The sequence below is a fragment of the Polyergus mexicanus genome, unplaced genomic scaffold (assembly GCF_030449975.1).
Source record: "Polyergus mexicanus isolate NDT 795.1 unplaced genomic scaffold, iyPolMexi1.0 SCAF_16, whole genome shotgun sequence".
Lineage (NCBI taxonomy): Eukaryota > Metazoa > Arthropoda > Insecta > Hymenoptera > Formicidae > Polyergus > Polyergus mexicanus.
Window position 1 is genome coordinate 6935068 of NW_027223336.1, and position 22548 is coordinate 6957615.

Below are 22548 nucleotides of genomic sequence, written 5' to 3' on the forward strand. Positions count from 1 at the left end.
TGCAAGATATTGCCTAACGAGTGGCGGCTGATACCCAATTAGGTGTCGAAGTTTCTTTTGAAGCTCGTATCAGAAGCGCAAGTCCTGAAACCAGAAGCTTCGTCTCGTTCGACCTGACACGCGAAACATTAGCTATTCGAGCCGCTCTTACCCTCCACAACCGTCCAGTGCGGCTTAATGAAAACCGTGATTGAAGCCGGTGCACGAATGCCGATCGATCCGCCACATATCACGAAGAGGGTGTCCAAGAACCAATCACCGGGAACCATCAAAGGGACGATAATTTTTCCCCCTTTCCGTCCGATGGGATTCATGAGTTGATTTTGTACAGATCGTACTATTAGTTTTTGCCGCTGTGCGTGCCTGAACCATTAGGGTGACCAAAACGTAATAATAATAATAATAATAATACTGCCGAAGTCTATAATAGAAAGAAAAAAATTTTTTAGTTGAGACGGCGCATGTACAAATCAACCTTAGAGTCAAATTTTTCTCTCTCCTTTTGTTTCAATTTGTTAAAATGAGTATGAAATTGGATCTAAACATCGCGCAATTTTTTCTCAGATACATACATACATAGTTTAGTGAAACAATGCAGACAAGGAATTCTATATTTGCATTTGATCTTTTCATTCAATGTGAGAACTACTTCAAAGACACAAATTGAAGCGAGCAAAAATTTAATTAATTTTCCTAATGCAATATATAATTTTTTGATATCGCGCGATGATACGAAAATCTTTGTGTTCTCTACGCTATGTGACGGATATGCCTATGTCTCGTATCTTTTTTCTCTTCGTATCTCGGGAATCGCTACTAAATTAAATTGACCGACACTTTGTAGCTAGATAGGCATCGGCTTTTGTTTACTTCGGGATACGGATATTGATCTCCAACGTCTTCAGGGAGGAATCCCATTTCGTCGACGAATGACGGATAATTTCTTCTTCTTCTCTGTTGCGGAAAACTGAGCACCGGTTCGTGAAACGGGCCGGATATACTCCTTGGAGACCTCGCGTCGTTTCTCCTCCTACGTTTTATTAACTCTCGGTCGATTAGTCGACCTCGAAGTACCCCACCTTCGATCGACCATTTGAGATTTGCTGTCGAATCGTTTTCTTCTTTATACGCTATAATTGCGGATCTTTTTCGTGCAAAATGTATCATTTTGAGATTGTAAGCAACAAATTTATATCAATTTTATGTATAAGAGTGATCTAAACGATTATTTTATATAAAATACTAGTTTTAACAGAGATATTTTTTTTATTCTTGTCGAAATGAATATACATGGATTATTCTTCCGATAGAGGTATCATTTAATTCTAAAGTTTGAGTACTATATTAATCAATTTCTTTATATTAACTTAATAGAATCAATAACTTTATATATTTTCTATACTTTTTATATTATTAGATTTGTATTAGAATATATATAATCTAATTGCAAATATTGATCACATTTTTCTTTTCAAAATTATAATAATCAATAGATAGATCAATAGATTAGATAGATTAATCGAGAATAAATATTAAAAATAAATAATGCTAAATTAAAAATAAATAACTTCAATTAATATTTTTATGAATTACTTGAAAAATTATATAATAGAGAAAAGTTTAAAATACCGTCTTATTTATATAGCGAAAATTAAATGCAAAAATACTCAACATAGAAATGGTTAACAATATATCTTATTTATGATCAGGTACAACTATGCTGTCAACTTGTAGCTCGAGCAATTATTCTATTAGCCAACTGCTAAACTAACAACGATTATTTTTTTTTTTTTTATGTTTGTAACAGAAGAGCAACACCGGCCAACGTCCATTTGGCCGGTTTATCTTTGGTTTTCAAATTGAACGTCCACACATATGTTGGGCCTCGCATGCGTGTCTTGTATACCGGACACTCGTGCATGTTCCTCAAATCCTGTTTGTCCTGCGTGATCGCGCGTACATTAATCACGGGCATCGCTGGATATAATTCCTTGGGCCTGGAGTCGACGATGATTCCTGTTTGGACGTCCCATCGGGCGCCTTCCATAAATATTCCGTGGACGTAGGCCCCGTCCCTCGGAGCCGACCTAACACGAACGAATCGGGAAGGAAGTCACTCCTCAGCTCGATGTACGACGAATTAAGTTAACGACTACTGGATAACTATTCTGCCCTTCGCGAGCGCGCGTATCGCGAAACTTCAACTTCCGTCCAATTCATTATCTTTCCTACTCACGTGAACTCCTCCTTGTTCTTCTTGGTCACGTCGCACTGAAGGCACATTTTATCGAGCGGTAACTCGTGCCTTCTCGCCGTCGATTGCATGATGGCGGTGAGTAACGATTGAGGATTAAAAAAGCCGGCGAGCCACACGGATGCCGGTAACTAGAAAAAGATTAATTTTTTTGCACGTTAGCACTATTCTGGGACCGCAAATTATCGTCTTTCTCTGTCTCTATATACGCACAACGAAATCCGTTGACCATGTCTCCAGTTCTCTGATTCTCAGCAGCAGATCGACGAACCAAGCGGTTAGTCCCAACAAGGACGGATAAGCCCTGCTGGCCCATATCGGCGGAACTTGATCGAAGAATAGCGCGTTCTCCAAATCTTCCATGTCTGATGTTATGGTAAGTTCGCCCTTGAGACCCAAATCCAGCTCGCGCAACGATCGTTTAATCTCGGTCGTCAAGAAATTCATTCTCTCGCATTCTTGAAACGCAACGATCACGTAAGGTGTTCGCTCCTCTACCTTTCCCATTATTTCCGTCATATTAAATTCCTCGGGTAATTTCTCTATTATCTCGTCCAATACTTGTTTCACCTGTCAAATAAAACAACGAGACGATCATTTACTTTATCATATTTTTAAACGAATATATTAACCTTCTCCTCTCTGGTAACGGTTTGTCCTCCCGAGCTGCCAGCATCTCGGGGTTGCATTTCAAAGACTGTTTTAAATAAATTCTCAGCTGTCATCGTTAGAAAACCAATTTCCGCATTTGGATGTAATCCGTATAAGTACGGAGATTCCGGCGGTATAGCTTCATCGATATACGTATGATAACCGACTAAATCTGTATTAGGAGGCGCGGGAAAACCTTGAAATATAAGATAACAATGATATTCACGGAGAAAATTGAGTTCTCATTTAATATCGTAATGATTGATTCGCGTATTGATTTACCTGGCGCCAGTTGCAGTTCTCCATCAATTAAATCAGGCTGCATTAATTCTTCAAGATAAGATACGCAAAGTCTTCTGTCCCAGTCATCTGTTATATGGCCACCGTACATAATTTCCCCGAAGAGATATCTTTTTGAAGATGTATATTATTAATTTTTTTTTCCATATTTTGAGAGAATAATTTTATTTTTAATTAAATTATACTTTTATATATATATACTATATATATATATATATATATATATATATATATATATATATATAATTGAGCGATATTTAAACAATTTTACATGATTTTTTTGCATTTATTCATGACTTTTATTAATAGTGATTATATTAACCTTAAATCTTCCCAAGGCACTTTCGGACTTGCTTCCAAATAATTGTACAGCACACTGACACTGATGTTCAGATCTCCTACATTGAAGGGATATATTTTATTCCAACCCTGGGGTCCGAATTTACGACGCTCCGCGACGACAGCGTGGAAATAACACAAAGAGAATAAAATCGCTTTGAACTCAGCTTCTTTAGAACACATTTCTAAAGTTTCTTGAGTAAAATTGTCTAGAGCTTTATGCAAATTAGCTTGCATACCGGTAGGTGGTTCGTTTGTAATTTTAATTGACGATTCCAGAATACCCTAAAAAAAAATTATTATAACAAGAAACATGCATCTATTGAAGTAAAATATTAAGAATAGATTATTAAGCGATTTATGTATCTGTTTAAATTACATATAATTTAACATTGCGAAATACTCTTACTTGGGGTATTATATGGCCGGCTGGCGTACTAGCCGGTTCTGCGCTCATAAACATTCTATAATCGGAATGAGATCCTTCTGCGGCTATTTCCAATTTCTTCTCCAACAGCGGAAGCCATTTTTTTACTAAATGTATATTTTGCAGCACTACCCAGTGACCATTTTTAGCCGCTATATCTATAGCTTGTTCGGCCACAGTTTCTTGTCCTTGACCAAGGGACACGTTATGGAAGTTTTGATTATCCGATGTAAAGCCAAGACGTCGACCCAAGTTTTCCACATCCTAATACTCCAAGATATTATATTTTTTTATGTTTGATTATATCTCTGTTTTTAGTATTTTATGAAATGATTTTCTCAATATAATATAATATTTATTGCATTGATCTTACCGTATTGTATTTAAAAATTGTATTTTTAAAAGTTTTTAAATATATATACACATAAAATTATTGAAAGCTTTAAGAAATGTTATTCGCATAAAATATCGATAAGAAAAAATATTACACGATCACCTTTAACGGGTTAACTCCGGGCGATAGAATGAAGAAGATAGGAGTACTTGGACTAGTTTCTTCAAAAGATTTTGCAAATTCCACCGTTCTCGCCTCAATGTATTTCGAACCAAGCTTTTCCTCGATAAATGCAGCGATGGCATACGTCATTCTGTCTGGTCTCAAAGCTCTCAGCATGCATAGACGTTGTATAGCCGTTTTATTTTTCCATTCTTGAGGAAACTTCTCACGCTCCGGGCATTCGCACTCTACGAACTTTTTCCAACGTTTGGCGGAACTCTCGATGTCCCGATCCAGATTCCTTCAAAGGAGGAAAACAGTGAGAAAGTAAAGCGCGAGTATGGGATAAGTTTCCCATCTTGCGTACCGAAACTCTTCCCTCGTAGCGAGGCTTCTTATGCCACCCCAGCTAGTATTGGTGAGAAAATCTACGGGCGAGGTGACGTGTGGCGTTATAGGAAATCTTAGGAGAAAGTCCAGTTCGCTGGCTGTAACTTCGTTTCTTGCCAATAAAATTTGGAATGCCATTTGCGAGGCAAAGATTAGCTTGTCACATTCGAAAAGTCCCCTGCTAGTGTACATGAAGACTGAATATGTGATGCATTCGATCAGATTCTGCACTCTTCCAGTAACGTCGGACGCGGGCTCGGCCTTCAAGATTGCTTTCTGGAAGACGACACTGAACGCCTTCAACGAAAATTGATAGATGGGATTAATAGTATTCAGGTCATTCAAAATAAAGTATAATAATGAGGCCCTTGCTGCTGCAGGTCGATATAATTCTCGAGCTGCGTCGATCTCTCGGCTGGTACCGCGAGCCTCTGTAACTTTGGACTCGATTTCCGCGGCAGTACGCTTTGTGGTCTCCAAATTCTCGACGAGAGATGTATCTTCGAGAACATTGCTGCCAGCTGACGATAATCTATCACAATGATAACATAAATAATTAAAATTAATTGTTATACATATATATATATATATATATTGTATCTCTTTTTTTCCAATAGACGAACAAATATTATCATCTAGAAATAATTATAAGATAAAATAAAATATGTTGTTATTACATTTATCTGTACTTAAAATATTACTCTGTCACATTTACATATACGGTGGTACGTTATAATTATTTTTAGAACTATATTTATAACTATTTTTTCACATGGCAAATAAGACCTATATAATTAAAAAATTTTTTAAATATAATTTATCGTATCTTGTATCTTGCTTACATTTTAAATAGTTCGTAAATTTCTTAATTATATTTAAATAAATGACGAAGCTAATTTATACCTTGACAGAAGCGAATCTTCGAGACTATTGAGAGTAATTTTAAAATCATTCTGTTGCCTGGTAAGTTCCGCCTTCAGTTCCTCCAGATCTGGTCTCTCCGCCTTAACTACTTCCGCAAGCAATTGATCTTCCAGGCCATCCCTCGTTACCGTGAAATTAATCAGCGTGGTTTGCGCCTGCATTTCCGGCTTGTAATGGGGATTAGCCAACTTCGTATGCAGCAGCAATCTGAACATGGAATTGTATTCCACCTCTTTATCGCCGATCTTAATGGCTCGACCCTTCTTAATTAAATTTCGGCCAAGTAGAGGATCCAGAACAGGATCTACGGTCTCTCCGATGTTCTCCAACAAGACTGTAGATCCGTTCGCCAAGGATAACTCGATCACGTCTAAGTAACCACGTTGACCTAATCTAATTACTTTCAGCTCGTCTCCGTATTTTTCTTTAATCCATTTTATACCTTGAAGCTGTAAAATTTTTTTTTTTATTAAATTGTATTTATCTTTAGACAGTTTTTTGATACGTATACCTGCGGATCTATCATCAGCGGCCAACGATCGGAATTTGTCAATATTGTAGCATTCTCTGTCGACATTCGATCGTTCGGCAAACCTTCGTTATTCCATTTAGCGATCTGCGTGTCGTCCGTTAGCAGCGAGAGAGGATCCAGGCCTTCGGTAATTGGGACCGTTGGTTCGATGCTGCGTATAAAAGGTAACCATTGCTTGTTTAGTAAATCCTGCCGGAATTGTTTTGTAAAACAACCGACGTAGGATATAAAAGCCGTCACCAGCAGTACATCGCCGGGTAGCGTCGACGCTTGCTGCATAAAACTAAAAATCTTTAAATGTTAACATGACATGTTAACAGGACACAATAAGATGAGATATACGTTTTAAAATCTTACTTGGCTACCGAATCAGCCCAACGAACGTTCTCAGATGCCAGACCACCGACTAATCTATTCGCTAATGCGATTGTTGAATTAGTAGCATCGGCTTCCTGTTGACATTTTAATTTCTCGGCCGTTGCTTGCTCAAAGTCCGCCGTTAACTTCGCCAGCTGCTCTTCCAAAGACTGAGAAAATCGATTATTTAGATTATTATAACAGCGGAAAATTTCACTCATGAAACATAAACAGATATATTTGCAAAATTGTTTATAACGCTTTGAAACGAATATTCGAAAATTTGAAAAGTCTTTCGTTGTCGTTTACTTACAGCCACTTTTCGCTTGATACCACTAAGTTTATCCTGAGCCGCGGCTAATTCTGCATTTGCATGCGCGAGTGCCTTTCGTTTCGGTTCTACGTCGCAAAAGACTTCATAAAATTTGATAATATTGATCACCCAGGCGCATAAGCCCGCTGCGGCGGCTGATTTGGACCTTACGAATTCAGGCTCGAATTCGGAATCCTTGAGATACGGTTGTATTGCTTTAATCACTTCAGGATGTATATTCTCTTTGTCATAATTAATCAAGGCATCCAGGAAAGTATCTACTTTTGCCATCACAATCTTTAGAGAAAAAATGAAGAATGTAACTTTAATATTATTTTGACGACGAGAGAGAAATTCTCTCGAATCGTTCCAGTCGATTTAATAATACCTTGGCAGCTTTCCAACTTCTATCCTTAGGTACTTTGCCAGCTGGTGCTAAAAGGACCATGACTGCAGCAGTGACGTTCGTTACAGCGCCAGGAGGCGAGCCGAATGATTTTAATTCCGTTAAATTTGCCTTGTTCAAGGTATTCAGAGCTTCTTGCGCAGCCAGCAAAGCAGGCTCTGCCTTCATTAAATCCGCCTCGCAGTCTTTTTGCTTCTTCGAAACTTCATCGGCTATTACGGCCACTTTGGATTCTTCCTCATCCGCTAAATAAAACAATATAATCTTTTTTGGATTAAATATAATTTATTTTGCCAAATATAAAATATATATGTTTAAAAAATATATTTAATTATAATATTAATAATATCGAACCTATTGCTTTTTCTTTTTGGACTTTCTCCGTCTCGACACCAACTATAGCGATTAAAGCATCCGCAGCCTCGTTCTTCTGCTGCAATTCTACTTCTTGTACGGCCAACTTCTTTTTCAACTCATCCACTTGCACAGCCGTCGATCTCAATTTATCCAAGCCGTTTTCCAATCTAGCCACTCTAGCACGTAGTTCAGAGGCTTTTGTTTTTAACAATCTACTATATAAACTTATTTGTTCCAGAAAAGATTTCGGAGTCGTGTAATTGTAACGGCGTTCACTACTCAAATAATGACGACTGGCTATATTTACGCTGGTGTGTGCATGAGCCATAAATTTGGCAGCTGATTCTCTATCAAAGATGTCTTTCTTAACATATATATATATATATATATATATATATATATATATATATATATATGTGTGTGTGTGTGTGTGTGTGTGTGTATGTATTATTTGCATACTGTTTTTCCCCGTAATAATTAAACATTTACCTATAAGTTTCTGGCAACTCTTCCAATTCTTGTAGGAATCTTTTCGACACGGACATTAATGCCTCCTGAGGCCATTCATGAAACCAATTGATCATCGTGCAATTTATGATTGCCGGAAATTTTCTGGATCTGACTCGCAAGGTAGAACCGACCGGAGAAAAACATAATACTATTCTGAGCTGTCGGCGAACGCGATCGATGAAGAATTTCCAACAATTTTCACGCGTGTCCAACATACCTGCCCCTTTGACTTCATTACGAACTCCTGTATCATTTTTTTTTTTAATATAAAATATATTTAGATTTTGATATATTTGTACTTGTCATATATTCGATAGATACTAAAAATATTTTTATAGAAATATATTGTGTGTGTTAGATTTATCTTGTATTTTAATATCTTTTTAATTAAGATTGTTTTTAATACAGCAAACCTGCTATTATATTCTCCACCTCGTCCTCGGCAAATAAATCAGGAACTTCTCCCGATGCGAGCATATCGTTGATAAGTACTAAGAATTGTTCGTTCGGTACTTGTGCGTCTGTCATTAAGAACATAATGCCGATATTCTTCAAACCTGCTTTCGAATACAGGGCAGCGACTTCCAGTTTTAGATCGGTTATGCCATAGCCCTTTTTCAATTGAATTTGGAAAACCTCCAATGAGCTTATAAAAGCTGCTAATCGTGAAAGACTCTGTTTGCCGGAACCACCCACACCCACCAAGAGCGCACTGCCTCTGGGTGACTCTAAAATTCTATTTACGCGACATACGTGCATCATGGCATCCTCGAAAAGTACCAGATTCATAGCTGCCACTAAATCGTTATAACTGACCATTGCTTCAGACAATAGCCGATGTAAAGTCATCCAATCTTTAACAGCCATATATTTTGGCTCTCCGACACCTCCTAAATATCGTATAATCTTTTTATTAATATTCGAAAAATTACATATTTTTATTTTATTAACAATTATACATTTTCATATAATCTCTTTTAATACAAAATTGTAAATATATATTCTACAATAATTATATATCTTATTATATCTCGAAAAATTAAAGTCAGATATTATTAATTTTCCAAAATTCTTAACAAATAAATAATCAATTTACCTGCAAAATGGCAATAAATGTTGGGTTTTTCCAGAATTGCGCCTTCGTCCACTTCCTCCACATTCTTCTTCAAAATATCGAGCTGTAGTTTCAAAAAACTTTCAATATCTTTTTCATCCGTTAACTTGTCTCCATAAACACGTTGAGTCTCGTGCATCCAAAGCCTAATTAAATCCACCGAAGATTGCAAGCATTCATTACCACTGAACAGTAAACCTTGAAAACAGTTGGAAAGTTCGCGAAGATTAAAGATATAATGAAACTTTACGGCTGTTGGCAGAAACATCTGACTGCAGCGGTGATGCACTTGGATGCTGGCTTGCACGATATTTGGACATAATTCGGTGACATTTAGAGGAAATCTAAGTGATATTATTATTATTAATTAATATTATAATTAATATTATTATGTAGCGAATGATCATTTTTTTAAAGTTGTAACATTATTCGGTAAACTTCTATAGTATTGCAAATATTATAAATTTGATATATAAAGAATTTTTTATTATTCATTCTCATTTATTTATTGTTTATTACCTATGCTCTATATTTGCTAAATGTTGCGACAGAATGGAGGAATATATAGTTGTCAAAGAGTCTATGTTCGGAAAACTAACGGCAAATACAGCAAAGTGCCTCTGCAATCTTGGATTAATCGTAAATGATCCAGCGGTCGGATTCATACAGCTGACATACTGACAATTGTGGATGTCCTTCAAAGTTAATTTCGTACGATCGTACCAATGACCGTAATCTAAATGCTGTCTAATTAATGTGTGAGGCTGGACAGTGCCGTACGGATCCACTTCCGGCATATTCATATCATCGATGAAATAGACTAGAGTTTTATTTCCCGGCGGACCATAATTCCTGCCTGCTTTCTTCTCCAATGATTTCTCGAGTATCTTCTGCAGCATCTCGGACGAAGTGTAGAAATTAAACGGCACGTTGGAGACCGCGTAATTTTCAGAAAGCTGTAAAAGTTTTTCCGCGACCAGGACGGTCTTGCCACAGCCAGCTGTACCGACCAACATTATAGGATGCTTCTCTGGCATCAACAGATCTAGAAAATATCTTATTCGAATAGATTCTGACGTGTAAACTAATACAGCTTGTAAAGGTATCTCCGTATCTAGCTCGAACTTTGGAAGACGGTTCGTCCAGGGAACGAAACTCTTCGTCTCATTGTCGATGTAATAATCGAATACCGTGCCTTGTGAGGGAAATTTCACTTGTTTAAATTCATTGATCCACCATTTAGTAAACTCCACTCGATAATCCATAGTTTGATCCTGAAACATGGAGGAACCGAAGGCCCAAACAGCGGCGAACACGAAATAAAGTTCGTAGTGGTCCTTGTAGAAATCACTGGCCGTTAACTCCGGTTTCAGAAGACAATGAAGCAAATGACACAACATTTCGACGTGCGCCATATCGGCTATGGGCGTTATTTTTTTAAATCTAGTTCTTAAAGTCTCGAGACAGGGAGGAATGTATTTATCGAAGAGCATAACCAGATTCGATTTTTCATTCGGCAGCGGCCGCTTCTCGATCCAACTCGTCACGTACGGATTCCATCCTAAATCCTGTGGATTTATATACAAAATACCGGCTCGAGAGACCGTGGCGGGTGTGGCGGTTCTCAAATTCGAAATTTCGAAGAGTAATCTCATGGCTGGCGTTAGCGCGATTCGCTCGTTGCTAGCCAACGTCAGAACTTTATTGTCATCCATAACGGTATTCAGAGACTCAATCCACATCGGATCGATGTCGCCGTCCAGAACGATCCATTTTGGATTCTCGCCTCCGAGATTAGCCTGTTCTCGCATGATAACCGAGAAGAGGCCGTCTTTCCATTCTCGCGTTGCTGGATTGATAATGCCGAAGAGCTCGTCATTTGTCACTGCCTTGGGATTGAGATCGTTATATACCGGTCTTCTCTTCATATTATGATAAGTCTTGAATAACGTCTTCCAAACTTGAGTTTTTCCGGAACCAGCTATACCTACGATAAAGACGGAGTGTCTTACTTCTAACAACTCCTCGAGTTGCACGACTTTGAGGATAAAACCGTCTTCCGGTTGCAGACTCAGATCGGCAGCCGCTTGTTTAACCATCTTCTCGAACTCAACATCTCTCTTTCTGGGAACGTCCAAGGCTGGAAATAAATCTGCTATTAATCCCATGAAGACTGGTAGATCGTCCGATACTACTTTAGGAATATTGAAATCTCTCAGAGCTCTCATTAATACTTCTTCTTCCGGTCTGTCGGGATCGCCTCTCTTCAAGCTACCAGCGACTACCAAGACCGATTTTATTGCTCTCAATCCCCAATCATAGTGATCTTGCTTAGACAACAATTCTTTACACAACGTGTATAAAGTGATGAACTTTCTTGCAAGTACCCTGGCATCCTGAAATCCTTCCGCTACTAGCATAATCTCGCATATCAGTTCGAAATCGGGCACCACCATGGCGCAAGGACGAAAAAGTGCCTTCAAGTTCTCCGGTAATTCCGTACGGCCGGCATAACCGGGATTCATGGTGATAAATATGCCGACGGTTGTTTCAAGAGCTATCGTCTCGCCCATGAAGTTGAATGTTTCCTTCTTGTCTCTGATGGCATCCTGTATCGACTTTACTTGCACAGCGACCACCGAGAGCACTTCGACGGTGATTCTGTTAAATTCATCGAAGCAACCCCACGCGCCAGTTTGCGCTAATCCCTTGTATATGTTACCGCAAGACTTGTAATCCATCTGCTCGGAACAATTGAATACGTAGACCATTATACCGAGTGCTCGGCCTAAATCTTTTGTGGTTTCGGTTTTTCCAGTCCCGGCTGGTCCAGCCGGACCGCCACCCATAATGAGATGCAGAGATTGCGTCAAAGTTATGTAGCATCTGTCCGTTAACGGCGTTATGACCAATCTGCGGAAAAACACGGGAAATGTTATTTATTATTCGACATATAAACATTTATCGAATAAATAAGTATTAAAGGAAACACGAGCGAGCTCTAACCTGGGAGTATTACCCAGATATTCATGAGAATATTTGAATTGCGCGTCGCAAATATTTGCGAAGCAATCCTTTTTCTTCTCGTCCCATCTGTGCCGCAGCTGACTCTGCCATTGAAAAGCCTGGGAACTTTCGACCTTTGATTGCACCAGTTTCGTCACAACGTCTCTTGAATGCACATCGATTGTACAGATCGTCATGACCTTCTGTCTCTCCTGCTTGGTCAGTTCACCGATCAACAGCGTGATCAAAGTGCTCAGCTGCGAGATTTGTTTCTTGAGATAATCCTTGATAGAATTATCGTAGCCTTCCTCGAAACGCGCGAACGCTATATTGACCTCGGTCGTCCACCAGATTTGCGTTCCGCAGAGAGATACCTGAGCAGGATAATCAAACAACCATTGCTCACGTGGTTTCTCTTCATATGTCACTACCGCTTCGCTGAAATAATGTCGGATTGATACGCGCATAGCACTCTGAAGACGATTCAACCAGGCTTCTACGGCTCCGTCGCAAATCATCTCACAGTTTGCGAATTCCACGTATTCGCCGTCTTTAGCAAACATGCCTTAAATGTGAAAAGACGTTAAATATTGTATATTATTTAATGTGTAATTAATAATTTATATATATATATAACTTAATTGTTTACCCGAAACGCGTTTTAACGAAGTGTTTTTATCATCAAAATTCAGACGCGCCATAGAATCAAATAACTTTGTCAAATGTTTCGCTACTATTTCCGGTTGGTTTCCGTTTGAGAGTATATCTAGCAAATCGCTAGAAGAGACGAAGTAGAATCGCGGGAAAGCGAGACGTTTCGTTTCTAAATATTCCGCCAAGGCTTTCTCACATAATACGAGTTCTTTTTGCAAAACGTCTAGGGCGGATACAAGACCGTCCTTATTCGTCGCCTCGACGACATTCGGCGTTTTCGCCATCTCCTCCGTCATCTTTTTAAATTCCTCGTCGATGCGATCGAATCGCTCAGCATCCACCGGCAACTGCCGTCGGATATCTTCAGACGACATGAAAATGCTCTCGAGATGCATCCAGGTGCGTTGAACTTCGAACCATACTGTCGTCACCTGATCGGCAATGCTCAATTTCTTCTGCCATGATGACACTTCTTCCAAAAAATGCGCGATAAATTTCGAGGTAATCAGATTTTGTAATTGTACCTGCGATTTAAAGCAAAATGATCCTTAAATATCAGAAAAATGATATTTCTATTGTATTTCTATTGTATGTTTCGGCAAAGTATTTTAATAAGATACGTTTAAAAAGATATTAGCTTTAAAGTTTTAAGTATTAAATAATTAAATAATTAATAATTGGTTCTTTATTTTTTATGGTGATATTTTAAACGAGAATACAAATCATCTTCATCATCTAACCTGATTTTCTTCTAGAGTTTCGATCAACTCTTCGCTAGCTCTTATTAAAGTAGCTCCTGTCCGAGGATGAACTTCTCGCTCGAATTCCATTTTCGACCATGTAACATTTAACTCTTTCATATATTTCTCCATAGACATTTCTTTAACAGCTTTGTCAACAATATTTTTAACTTCATCTTCGCATTCATGGAGATTTAGCTCGAGCAAATCGGCTAGAGTCGTTGATTCGTCCATTACGAAACGAACCTATATATAAGAAAATTATTTCACGAAATAGATATATTTTCACGATAAAAAGCAGAACTATTATATATTGTCTCGTTTCCTTTAGCTCATACAATAATCTAGAATAGTGTAGGAAGTTGCTAAATATAATGATATGAAGTTCATATGTGATGTTTTGTATTTTTTTTAAAGCGGATTTATTAAAAAAATTGTACAGTGATTTATACAATGAATGAATATGAAGAATTTATAGATAATGAAAGAGAACAATGCCAGAAACTATAAATAGGTGTATTGTTTAAGTTTATAGTTTAATGATAAGTGTATGTTGTGACTATTCTCAGTCTTATCTTATCATTAAATGTGAAATTTAAAATATAATGTTTAAATCTAAACTAGCATTAAATGGACACGATTAGCGCTAAATAAGCCTATGAATAAGTTTTGTGAATAATTAAAACTTTATCAGCCATACTATTATTTCAGAGCCATGCTTATATACATTATAAGATATAACATTATAATAATATATAAATATATCGGATAAAAAATTACATAACAGATGCATAACAGTGTGCATTTATGAAAAACTAAAAAAATATGATACATAACAGTGTGTGCATTCATAAAAGAAGAAACGCATTCATGCTGAAATTGATTTGATCAAAATTTAAAAATTAAAACTTTTACTTTTATTTAAAAATATGATATAAGTATAGAGAGTTTATAAAAATGCGCGTATATACAGCAGACTTACGGTCATTTCTGGAGTCATGTTGCCCAATTTCTGTAACATCGATAGCGTATATACAGCGGTGCAACTAGGTCTAGTACTGACGTGATTACACATGGGATTTTTATATACAATTTCGTAGAAAGGGAATTTTATTTAAAGCGAATATCAGATAACAATCGAACCATTGACCGGAATATGAAAAATTAACTGAGATAACTATATAAATTCGTATTTTTCAGCTAGAAACATTGAATATGTTCCCTAGTTTGCATGAGTTTGTATTGTAAGAGAAAATGAATGATACATCCGCTCTGCGATTTCCAGCGATACCTTAGTACTATTCATCAGCTGTCGCCAATGTCTTTCTCGAATAGCTGGATTTTGCAATTCTCCCACGGCGCGCAATGATGTAAGCATGTTCTTTACCGTCGCTTCCAACGATACATATGTATCCCATGGCCTCATTTCTTTGTCCAGCGCTGCTAGTAGACGAAATATAACCGATGAGTAAAGTTAAAATTGTTTCGATATCACATCTTTTTGCAGAAATAAAATTACACGCAAGAAGGAGATTTTGCAAATAAGTATATACCATAAAATACAATTATACTTTGTGCGTATAAATGAAGTTGCACAAGAATAAAGAAAATAATGCAAGAAGAGAAAATGGCAATATATTTTACAAAAATATATTCGGAACATAAAACTGTGCTATTCGCTAAAAATCCTTCGGGACCGTAGACAATTTCTTAGCTACTAACCACGTATTTCCTTCGCAAACTTCTTGCACTCGATGTCCATATTCTCCACGTCAATTTTCCTCCAGGGTGTCGTCTTCCAACCCTCGATACTACTCTGCACTATATTTACATAATCCCAGAGCTGCTTAAGCATTTTCAGCTCTCTCCTACACTGCCTCAGCTGTTTAAATTCGGGTACCATCACTTCGAACAACGAGGCGGACTCTTGTATATCCTTCATTTGACGTTCCAACATGAGAATCTCCTTGTGCGCCTCATCTAATAACTCATACGGATTCTTGCAGTCGTACTTGAAGAACGTGTATCGCCGAAATGCCTCTCTATACTGATTTATTGTAATGTCAAATGCGGAAATTCGACCACGAATTCTTGATACTTCACCTAATTAGAGATGTAATTACTGCATTTAATTAAAAATATTGAACGCATTACTACAATACATATATTAATTTCAAAAGAAATTTAAATATATATATTTATTTAATATTTATTATTATTTATTGTTTATATATTGATTTTTATCTATATTTATATTTAAGTAAAATGATAAATTGTCAACTTAATAATGTCGTCGTATACATGTTATTCTATACTAACCTGCCTGTAACGGTGCAACTTGCTGCTTCACCATAAGAGCGAGTTTTTTCGTGTTTGCCCATTGCTCCGGCAATTCTTGCAGCAGTACGTTTACCTCTTCGGGTATATCTTGATCGTAGAACTTGAGCAACTCAATGGTTTCCTCTAGCGGATGGAACATCTCATCCGTAGTTGGTTGACGTTCTTTTACTTGTAATAGGTAGCCCATTACACTGACCAAAGCAGCGTAATCACCTGGTTGTACTTGTTGTAACAATCCCTCGTCCGCTAGTCTAGAAATTGGATAAAATATATTTATAAAGTAAAAAATTTTCAGTAAAAAATTATTATACATATACAGACTTTATATAAGTTAAAAATATTATATATATATAATATTAGAAATGTGTATGTGTATGTGTGTGTGTGTGTGAGAAAGAGAGAGAGAGAGAGATTTTATTCCAAAAATTTTGCGATATTTAAATTACTATTACATAACAAATCATACATAAAAAAAATCGTGATGTTAAATATTTTATGCAAATATACCTTATAAACGATCCCAAATCTGACAGGCTGCTTGTTACACGATCGACCAAATGTTTTTTGAACATGCTCGACCACTTGCACACGGTGTTCAGTACCGACTGTCTAAAGGGTTTTAGATCTACTCTGAACCAGCCGCAAAATACTTTGGACAGATTCATTTCCTCGATCTCGAGGTAGAGTCCCTCGTAAAGGTCGATTTGTTCGCGGAATTGCTCCATTTTCGGCGGTGACTTCGTCGGACCTTTAGGGTCCTGGGCCGCCACCATGTCCATTTCCTCCGCTGACAATTGTCGGCTGTACTCGAGGAATTGTTGCATCACAACATCCCTATCATCCAGCCATAGATAAGCGTAGCCTGATCAAAGCGTTAGATCGTTACATCGAGATGAAAAAAATAATATAATAGAATATTTAAAGATCTATAATTTTTGAAGAGCATATTTCGATTCATCTACTTCTATTATATAATGATAATGTTTAATTTAATTATTATAACTCATTGGTAATGATATATTTTGGATGTATGTTTTAATATGTATTTTAAAATAGAAGATTTTAAAAAATACTTCTATTTTTTGCGTTTATTAAAAAAATGAGAATCAATTATTGAATTTAAATTTAAATTATTATATATAAACTAGACTATTATAATTTTAAATATGTATATATATATATATACATATACATATATAATATTTGTATTATGAAGCTATTATTTATATTGATTAAAAATTAGTGTAAAATTTATTTAGAGTCCAATATAATAATAGTAGTATTTATGAGAGAGAGAATCATACCTTCGAAATTACTACAGAAATCAGTAGCTTCTTCTACAGCAGTAGCTACACTTGTTAATATTTCATCTTTCATTCCCTTGATATCAGCATCGCGTGCCAGTTCTTCGGCGTATCCTATAGAATTACTTTTCAATCGCGATATCAAACCGGCCATACCAGTAATGTCATTTAACACGCCAATAATCAGCTGATCGAAGCCATCGGGATCGTCGGGTTCCAGTGATGGCACATAATACAGATCTGGTTCTCTGAGCTCCAATTTTGCTTCAAGTAATGGTTCGCATTCACCGATCGGATCCATACTTTCTGCCAAATAGCCTAAAAGCATGATAAAGAGATGTCTAATACATTTTCGCATAAATTAAAAATTGCTTAATAATTAAGCAAGAAACTTTAATTAAATTTTCCATGCCATTGAATATAAATTTTTTTAATTCTAAGCTGAACGTTTACCTAGAGAGCATCCAACTGCTTTTCGAAGAGACTCGATTACGATGTCGTCAATGTATGTCACGTACTCCTGCCAAATTTCCTGTCCGATCTCGCCAATTTGAAAAAGCGATTCATTTTCCTTCAATATCGAGTGTATCTGCTCGGCCGCTTTTGTGATTTCCGCGTAACGTCTCGATACTTTTTCCGAACGATCTTCTAGGGCGAGCAGCGTGTCCTTACGATGATCCCTTCGTTCTATAAGAGGCGTCTTCGTCCAAGGTTCCAAAATGTTTCTGATCTTCTCCATGTTCGATTGGGCGGTCTTCATGCGTTTCCACAGTCCTTCCACGAGATCGCCCAATTCTGTTATATATTCCAAAAGCCCGTCTGATCTCCAGCATAATTCGTTTTCTCCACGGGATATCAAGGAATCGATACGCGCCACTTCTAACTCGATTAGGTCAAATTCTACTCGCTTGGTGGTTTTACGTATGTTGTTGTATGAATCGACTGTGCTACTTAGCATCGTGCGAAATTTCCTGAACGTCTCTCCACTTTCAGATACCTGACAATATAATACAAAATGAATCATTTAATGTAAAATATGTAGTAGCGTAACAAAATTACGTAACATGAATAATTTTTAAATGTAAAAATATTCAGGTAATAAAGCACGTGTTTCAGATTATGTTATACCTTAATTGCTTCTTGGGGAATATCAGAACGTGACATCTGTTTTAAGTAGTTTACTTCTTTTAATACGGCAAGAAGATCAGGATCGAAATTTAGCAATAAAATATCGTTGTTCTCTCTACAAACTAGATGACGATTAAGTCCAACATCAACAGTTTGCGGTACCGTTTGCGCCCATTCAATGAAAAGATCGTCTTCCTTATCAGCGAATATTTTTAGCAGTCTTTCGTAACGTACTATTATATTCTTATCTTCATCGCCATGCATGATGCTATAAACGGAATAAGTTATAAATATATTCATCATGTGTTCATAACATGATATTTATTATATATTTATTTATCAAGAAATATTATCAGAGATATATTTTATTTTTATCTTTGATAAATTTCAGATAATTTTCTTTATAATATAAAATCGTTAACAAAATAATATTTAAAATAGAGGAAAAAGAAAGTGGAATCTGAAGAAAAAATTTGATGCATTTTAATATACATAACATACGGATATGACATGGCTTTAAACGATTGTATAGGCAAGTCGATGCGCTGTCTCAACATGCTGGTGAACGTTAAGGCAGCGGCTAAAGGCGGCAAATCAATCAGAGTATCTCTGGTACCGCGATTAAATAATACTTCCACCACCGAAAGTTCCATATTCAAAAGTTCGAGGATTCTAGCATATCGATTAGTGAATTGCTTTCGTATGACGGCTCGCTCCAGAACCGATCCGGCGATATTTATCAACTGAAAGACAAAAGAAAGCGCTTGTCGCATCCTTATTTACGAAGTATGTACTAAAAAAAGAAAGGAATAAATTATACCTTGAAAACGCTTTCGAGATTGCCACAATCGTCGAAAGCTTGACATAAAATCGATGCCAATTTGCTGTCAAGATCAGTAATGGACTCTGCGAACTTAGCGCAATCGACAACAAAAGATTCGTCGTCTGGCTCGAGAACGTCGCTGGCTCTCACGGTAAAGGAAACGAAAAGCTGCTGGAATTCTTTAAACACACTTATGATCCTCGCGCTCAAGGATCGTCCGAGAATGCCGCCTATTTCAATCTTCTCTAACTTGGAAAATTCGAGAACGGTATCGAAGAGCCACTCGATATCCGCCAACCGTTTCAGAAAAGCGTCGAGACGAGTAAAGACGGCGGTGGAATTAAATGTCCAAGGTGGTGCTTCTGGTTTCAAGCCAGGCATGTGCTTTCTCAATTCGAATTGTTTTTTGAATTCTTCCAAGACTCCTGATTGAAAAAGATATTTGAATTTTAAGTGAAATTAGAGATTAGAAGTAAATTAGAATATGTGATATATTCTTTGTGTCATTTTTGTCCGATATTATATAATATATATTTATTTATAAAAGGTTTTTATTATTTTTAATTAACAATCTCTCTGAACAAGAGCCATATTGTATTAAGCTCTGCCATGTCTATTATTAACAAATTAAATTGATAATTAATTGTAATCAATTTGCGTTTTGCGAGTCTAACGAAACGCGAAAGATGAAATTATTCAATAGTCATAAAATGACATAATTAATGAGAACATAATCAATGAAAAATTATTAACGACAACATGATTATATTGCTAATAATAATTTTTTAGTAGATCGAAATAAATATTGATATTTTGCCTCTTGATATTTTAACGCGTTGGAGAGCTTCGTCGACGTCGCTTTGAAATATCGATGTTGGATCGAGAAATCGACGTGCTTCTTGTATCAACAGATTGCAAATCTGCCGAAGTATAATGATAAGCTTGCTAGAGCTCTGATAACTCTTGCATTTCGCCCATCCTAATCCGAGCGAATGTATCAATGTTGCCATCAGCGGTTTAGTCTCAGCAAAATCAGTCTCCTCTACAGATTTGAAACACTTTGCTAAAGGCGTCAAGTACAACGATATCTCTTTCGCTTCAGCTAACGAAGAAACAACGTTATCGAACAATGTACGGAAGCAGGGAAAATACGCGCTGTCGGTTTTTTCGAGAATTGTCGCCATCTTTTTCACACGGTCCTCTCGCAGTTGATCATAGATGTATCTATAAAAAAATATATGTTATCATAGATAAATATTCTTACAGAATATATTTTATGAAAAGAAGGAAAACGCTCATATTTGATAATTTAATAATTTTAAGTAAAGATATTGTTTTATTAAAAATATATATATGTATATATTATATTATTTATTTTATTATTTATTATTTTAATTATATAATTCAAATACACCTCAAATTCGCCCATCTAGTAGACCAATATTCCAGCTCGACATTGGGCGTCGGATTTTGACCATTTTCGAACGCGACGCTAGATTCATGAGTGACCACATCATTTACTAAGTAAGCCCACTTTATCACGACACCCTCTATAGCACTTTTCAGATACAGATCGACTGCCTGTGGACCCTCTGTGGAAACCAATCTCTCGACCTCCGTCACCTTTTCGAGGCCCGCTGGCATCGGTAACACCGTTCTTCCGTTCACTTGACCTTTCACCTATGTGCATTTGAGCGTAATAAATATCATTACATATATGTCTCATATATCTTAAACGTTTTAGCAGGACAAGAAATTTAAATAATGATTGCTTTACCTGATACAACGTGCCGCGAAGAGCGTGTACGTGCTTACAAATGTCTTGAATTGCTATTTCCGGCAAATCTTTATGGTTTTCAGGCTTAGTGAGAAGAGGAGCGAATATATTATCGATTAACGTAGCTAATTGATCGACAATGCGATGCGATAGATCTCCCATGATTAACATGGTCGAACATCCTTCCTTGTCTTTTGGTAGCGGCGCTTGCTTTACTTTAATCGCGTAAACTCCTGCATTGATGATATAAACTTTTCTATATATTTTTCTATCTAATAGCAAATATCTTGTGATATTTATAGTAACTCAATACTGAATAGTTACCGATAGCATTGTTTTATTTGTAGCATTATATTATAATGAAAATGTTATTAAAAAAGTAACTTTTGTACAAAAACAAGCTCTTATATAAAATAAATCAAATTCTTATTTATCATGGGAATATGTCAAAATTTTTTAGATTTTTTACAACAAAATACACAATATATATGTAATATGATATACAGGGTGTCCCCAATTTAAATGGCAAAACTTCAAGAGCGCGCAGGGGACCGAAAAACTAAGACGAGAAGTCCTTTAGAGGTTTGCCCGTTTTTGCTTCATTTTAGAGAAAATCGCAAAAATTCAATCTCTCATTGTCAGTTGGTCTCTTGGGTTGATCGGCACCGAATAAACTTTCCGCTTCGAGGTTCCTTATATATGTAAACACTTGATGTTATCCTTTACGGTGCCAATCAATTCAAGAGAGCAATTAAGACCGAATCATAGATGCAGTGCACCAAATATCACTAGAACAATGTCTAGCTGCAATTAATGAGGTCAGTGCTAGATGTAATGCTTACATTGCTGCAAGAGGGCAACATTTTGAACAATATCTGCATTAAAAAGATGATAACATAAGTAAAATGTAAATAAATGAGTAAAAAAACGAAAACTTGTTTTATTTCTTTTTCAGTGATTTTCTCCAAAATGAAACAAAAACAAGCAAACCTCTACAGGATTTTCTGTCTTAGCTTTTCGGTTCCCTACACGCTCCTAAAGTTTTTCCATTTAAATTAGGGATATACTGTATAATGGTGAACTCACCTTTCGTTCTCTGATATGGTATGGGAAAATTTGACGATGCCACCAATTGTGTGTTCGATGTTAGAACGACAAAAAGAGCGATTGGTAATGGCTTGTCCAAAAAATCTAGCACCACATTTCGATATTCCTCTGTCAGTAATAATCTTCCCCATTTTTCTGGTTTTAATTTCAAACTTTTCTGCACAAAGCTACCGATGTATTCGAGTCGAAAGTCGGGCGGTGCATCCGGAGTAGTCATTTCTACACAATATCAAAAAATGTATTATCTTTTTCGACACAAAGCAAGAAGATCTAAATTTTGCCATTTTCCCTTTTTAGTA

At 36.6% G+C, this 22548-nt stretch overlaps 1 protein-coding gene and 1 long non-coding RNA gene across 6 annotated transcripts in view; one reads left to right on the forward strand and one right to left on the reverse strand.

The window, feature by feature from the left end:
- Window positions 1-22548, forward strand: part of LOC138940389 (uncharacterized) — a 111240-nt gene that overhangs the window by 67484 nt on the left and 21208 nt on the right. The window lies entirely within an intron of this gene.
- Dhc93ab (Dynein heavy chain at 93AB) lies at window positions 1535-22466 on the reverse strand. The gene is made up of 37 exons (XM_070309141.1): window positions 22229-22466; window positions 21143-21375; window positions 20780-21045; window positions 20373-20589; window positions 20183-20285; window positions 19363-19790; window positions 19044-19285; window positions 18543-18810; window positions 17868-18411; window positions 17415-17732; window positions 16618-16972; window positions 16090-16361; window positions 15493-15873; window positions 15062-15210; window positions 14753-14782; window positions 13771-14016; window positions 13026-13554; window positions 12377-12941; window positions 9890-12283; window positions 9353-9714; window positions 8670-9146; window positions 8236-8500; window positions 7744-8093; window positions 7372-7634; window positions 6984-7280; window positions 6671-6840; window positions 6293-6596; window positions 5761-6230; window positions 4835-5389; window positions 4468-4768; window positions 3954-4235; window positions 3528-3829; window positions 3188-3315; window positions 2887-3101; window positions 2468-2824; window positions 2237-2385; window positions 1535-2087 (listed from the first exon to the last, which is right to left on the reverse strand). The coding sequence occupies exons 1-37, from the start codon at window positions 22464-22466 to the stop codon at window positions 1793-1795; spliced, it is 13320 nt and encodes a 4439-aa protein (XP_070165242.1). The 3' UTR covers window positions 1535-1792.

What these genes read in the sequence shown, in the direction of transcription:
- Dhc93ab (XM_070309141.1), bottom strand. Translation starts at nt 22,466, where the DNA reads ATGACTACTCCGGATGCACCGCCCGACTTTCGACTCGAATACATCGGT. An exon ending in TTAGCAAATATAGAGCATAG is followed by an intron (nt 9,715 to 9,889) that starts GTAATAAACAAT and finishes AATATCACTTAG; the next exon opens with ATTTCCTCTAAATGTCACCG. An exon ending in AGAACTGCAACTGGCGCCAG is followed by an intron (nt 3,102 to 3,187) that starts GTAAATCAATAC and finishes TTATATTTCAAG; the next exon opens with GTTTTCCCGCGCCTCCTAAT.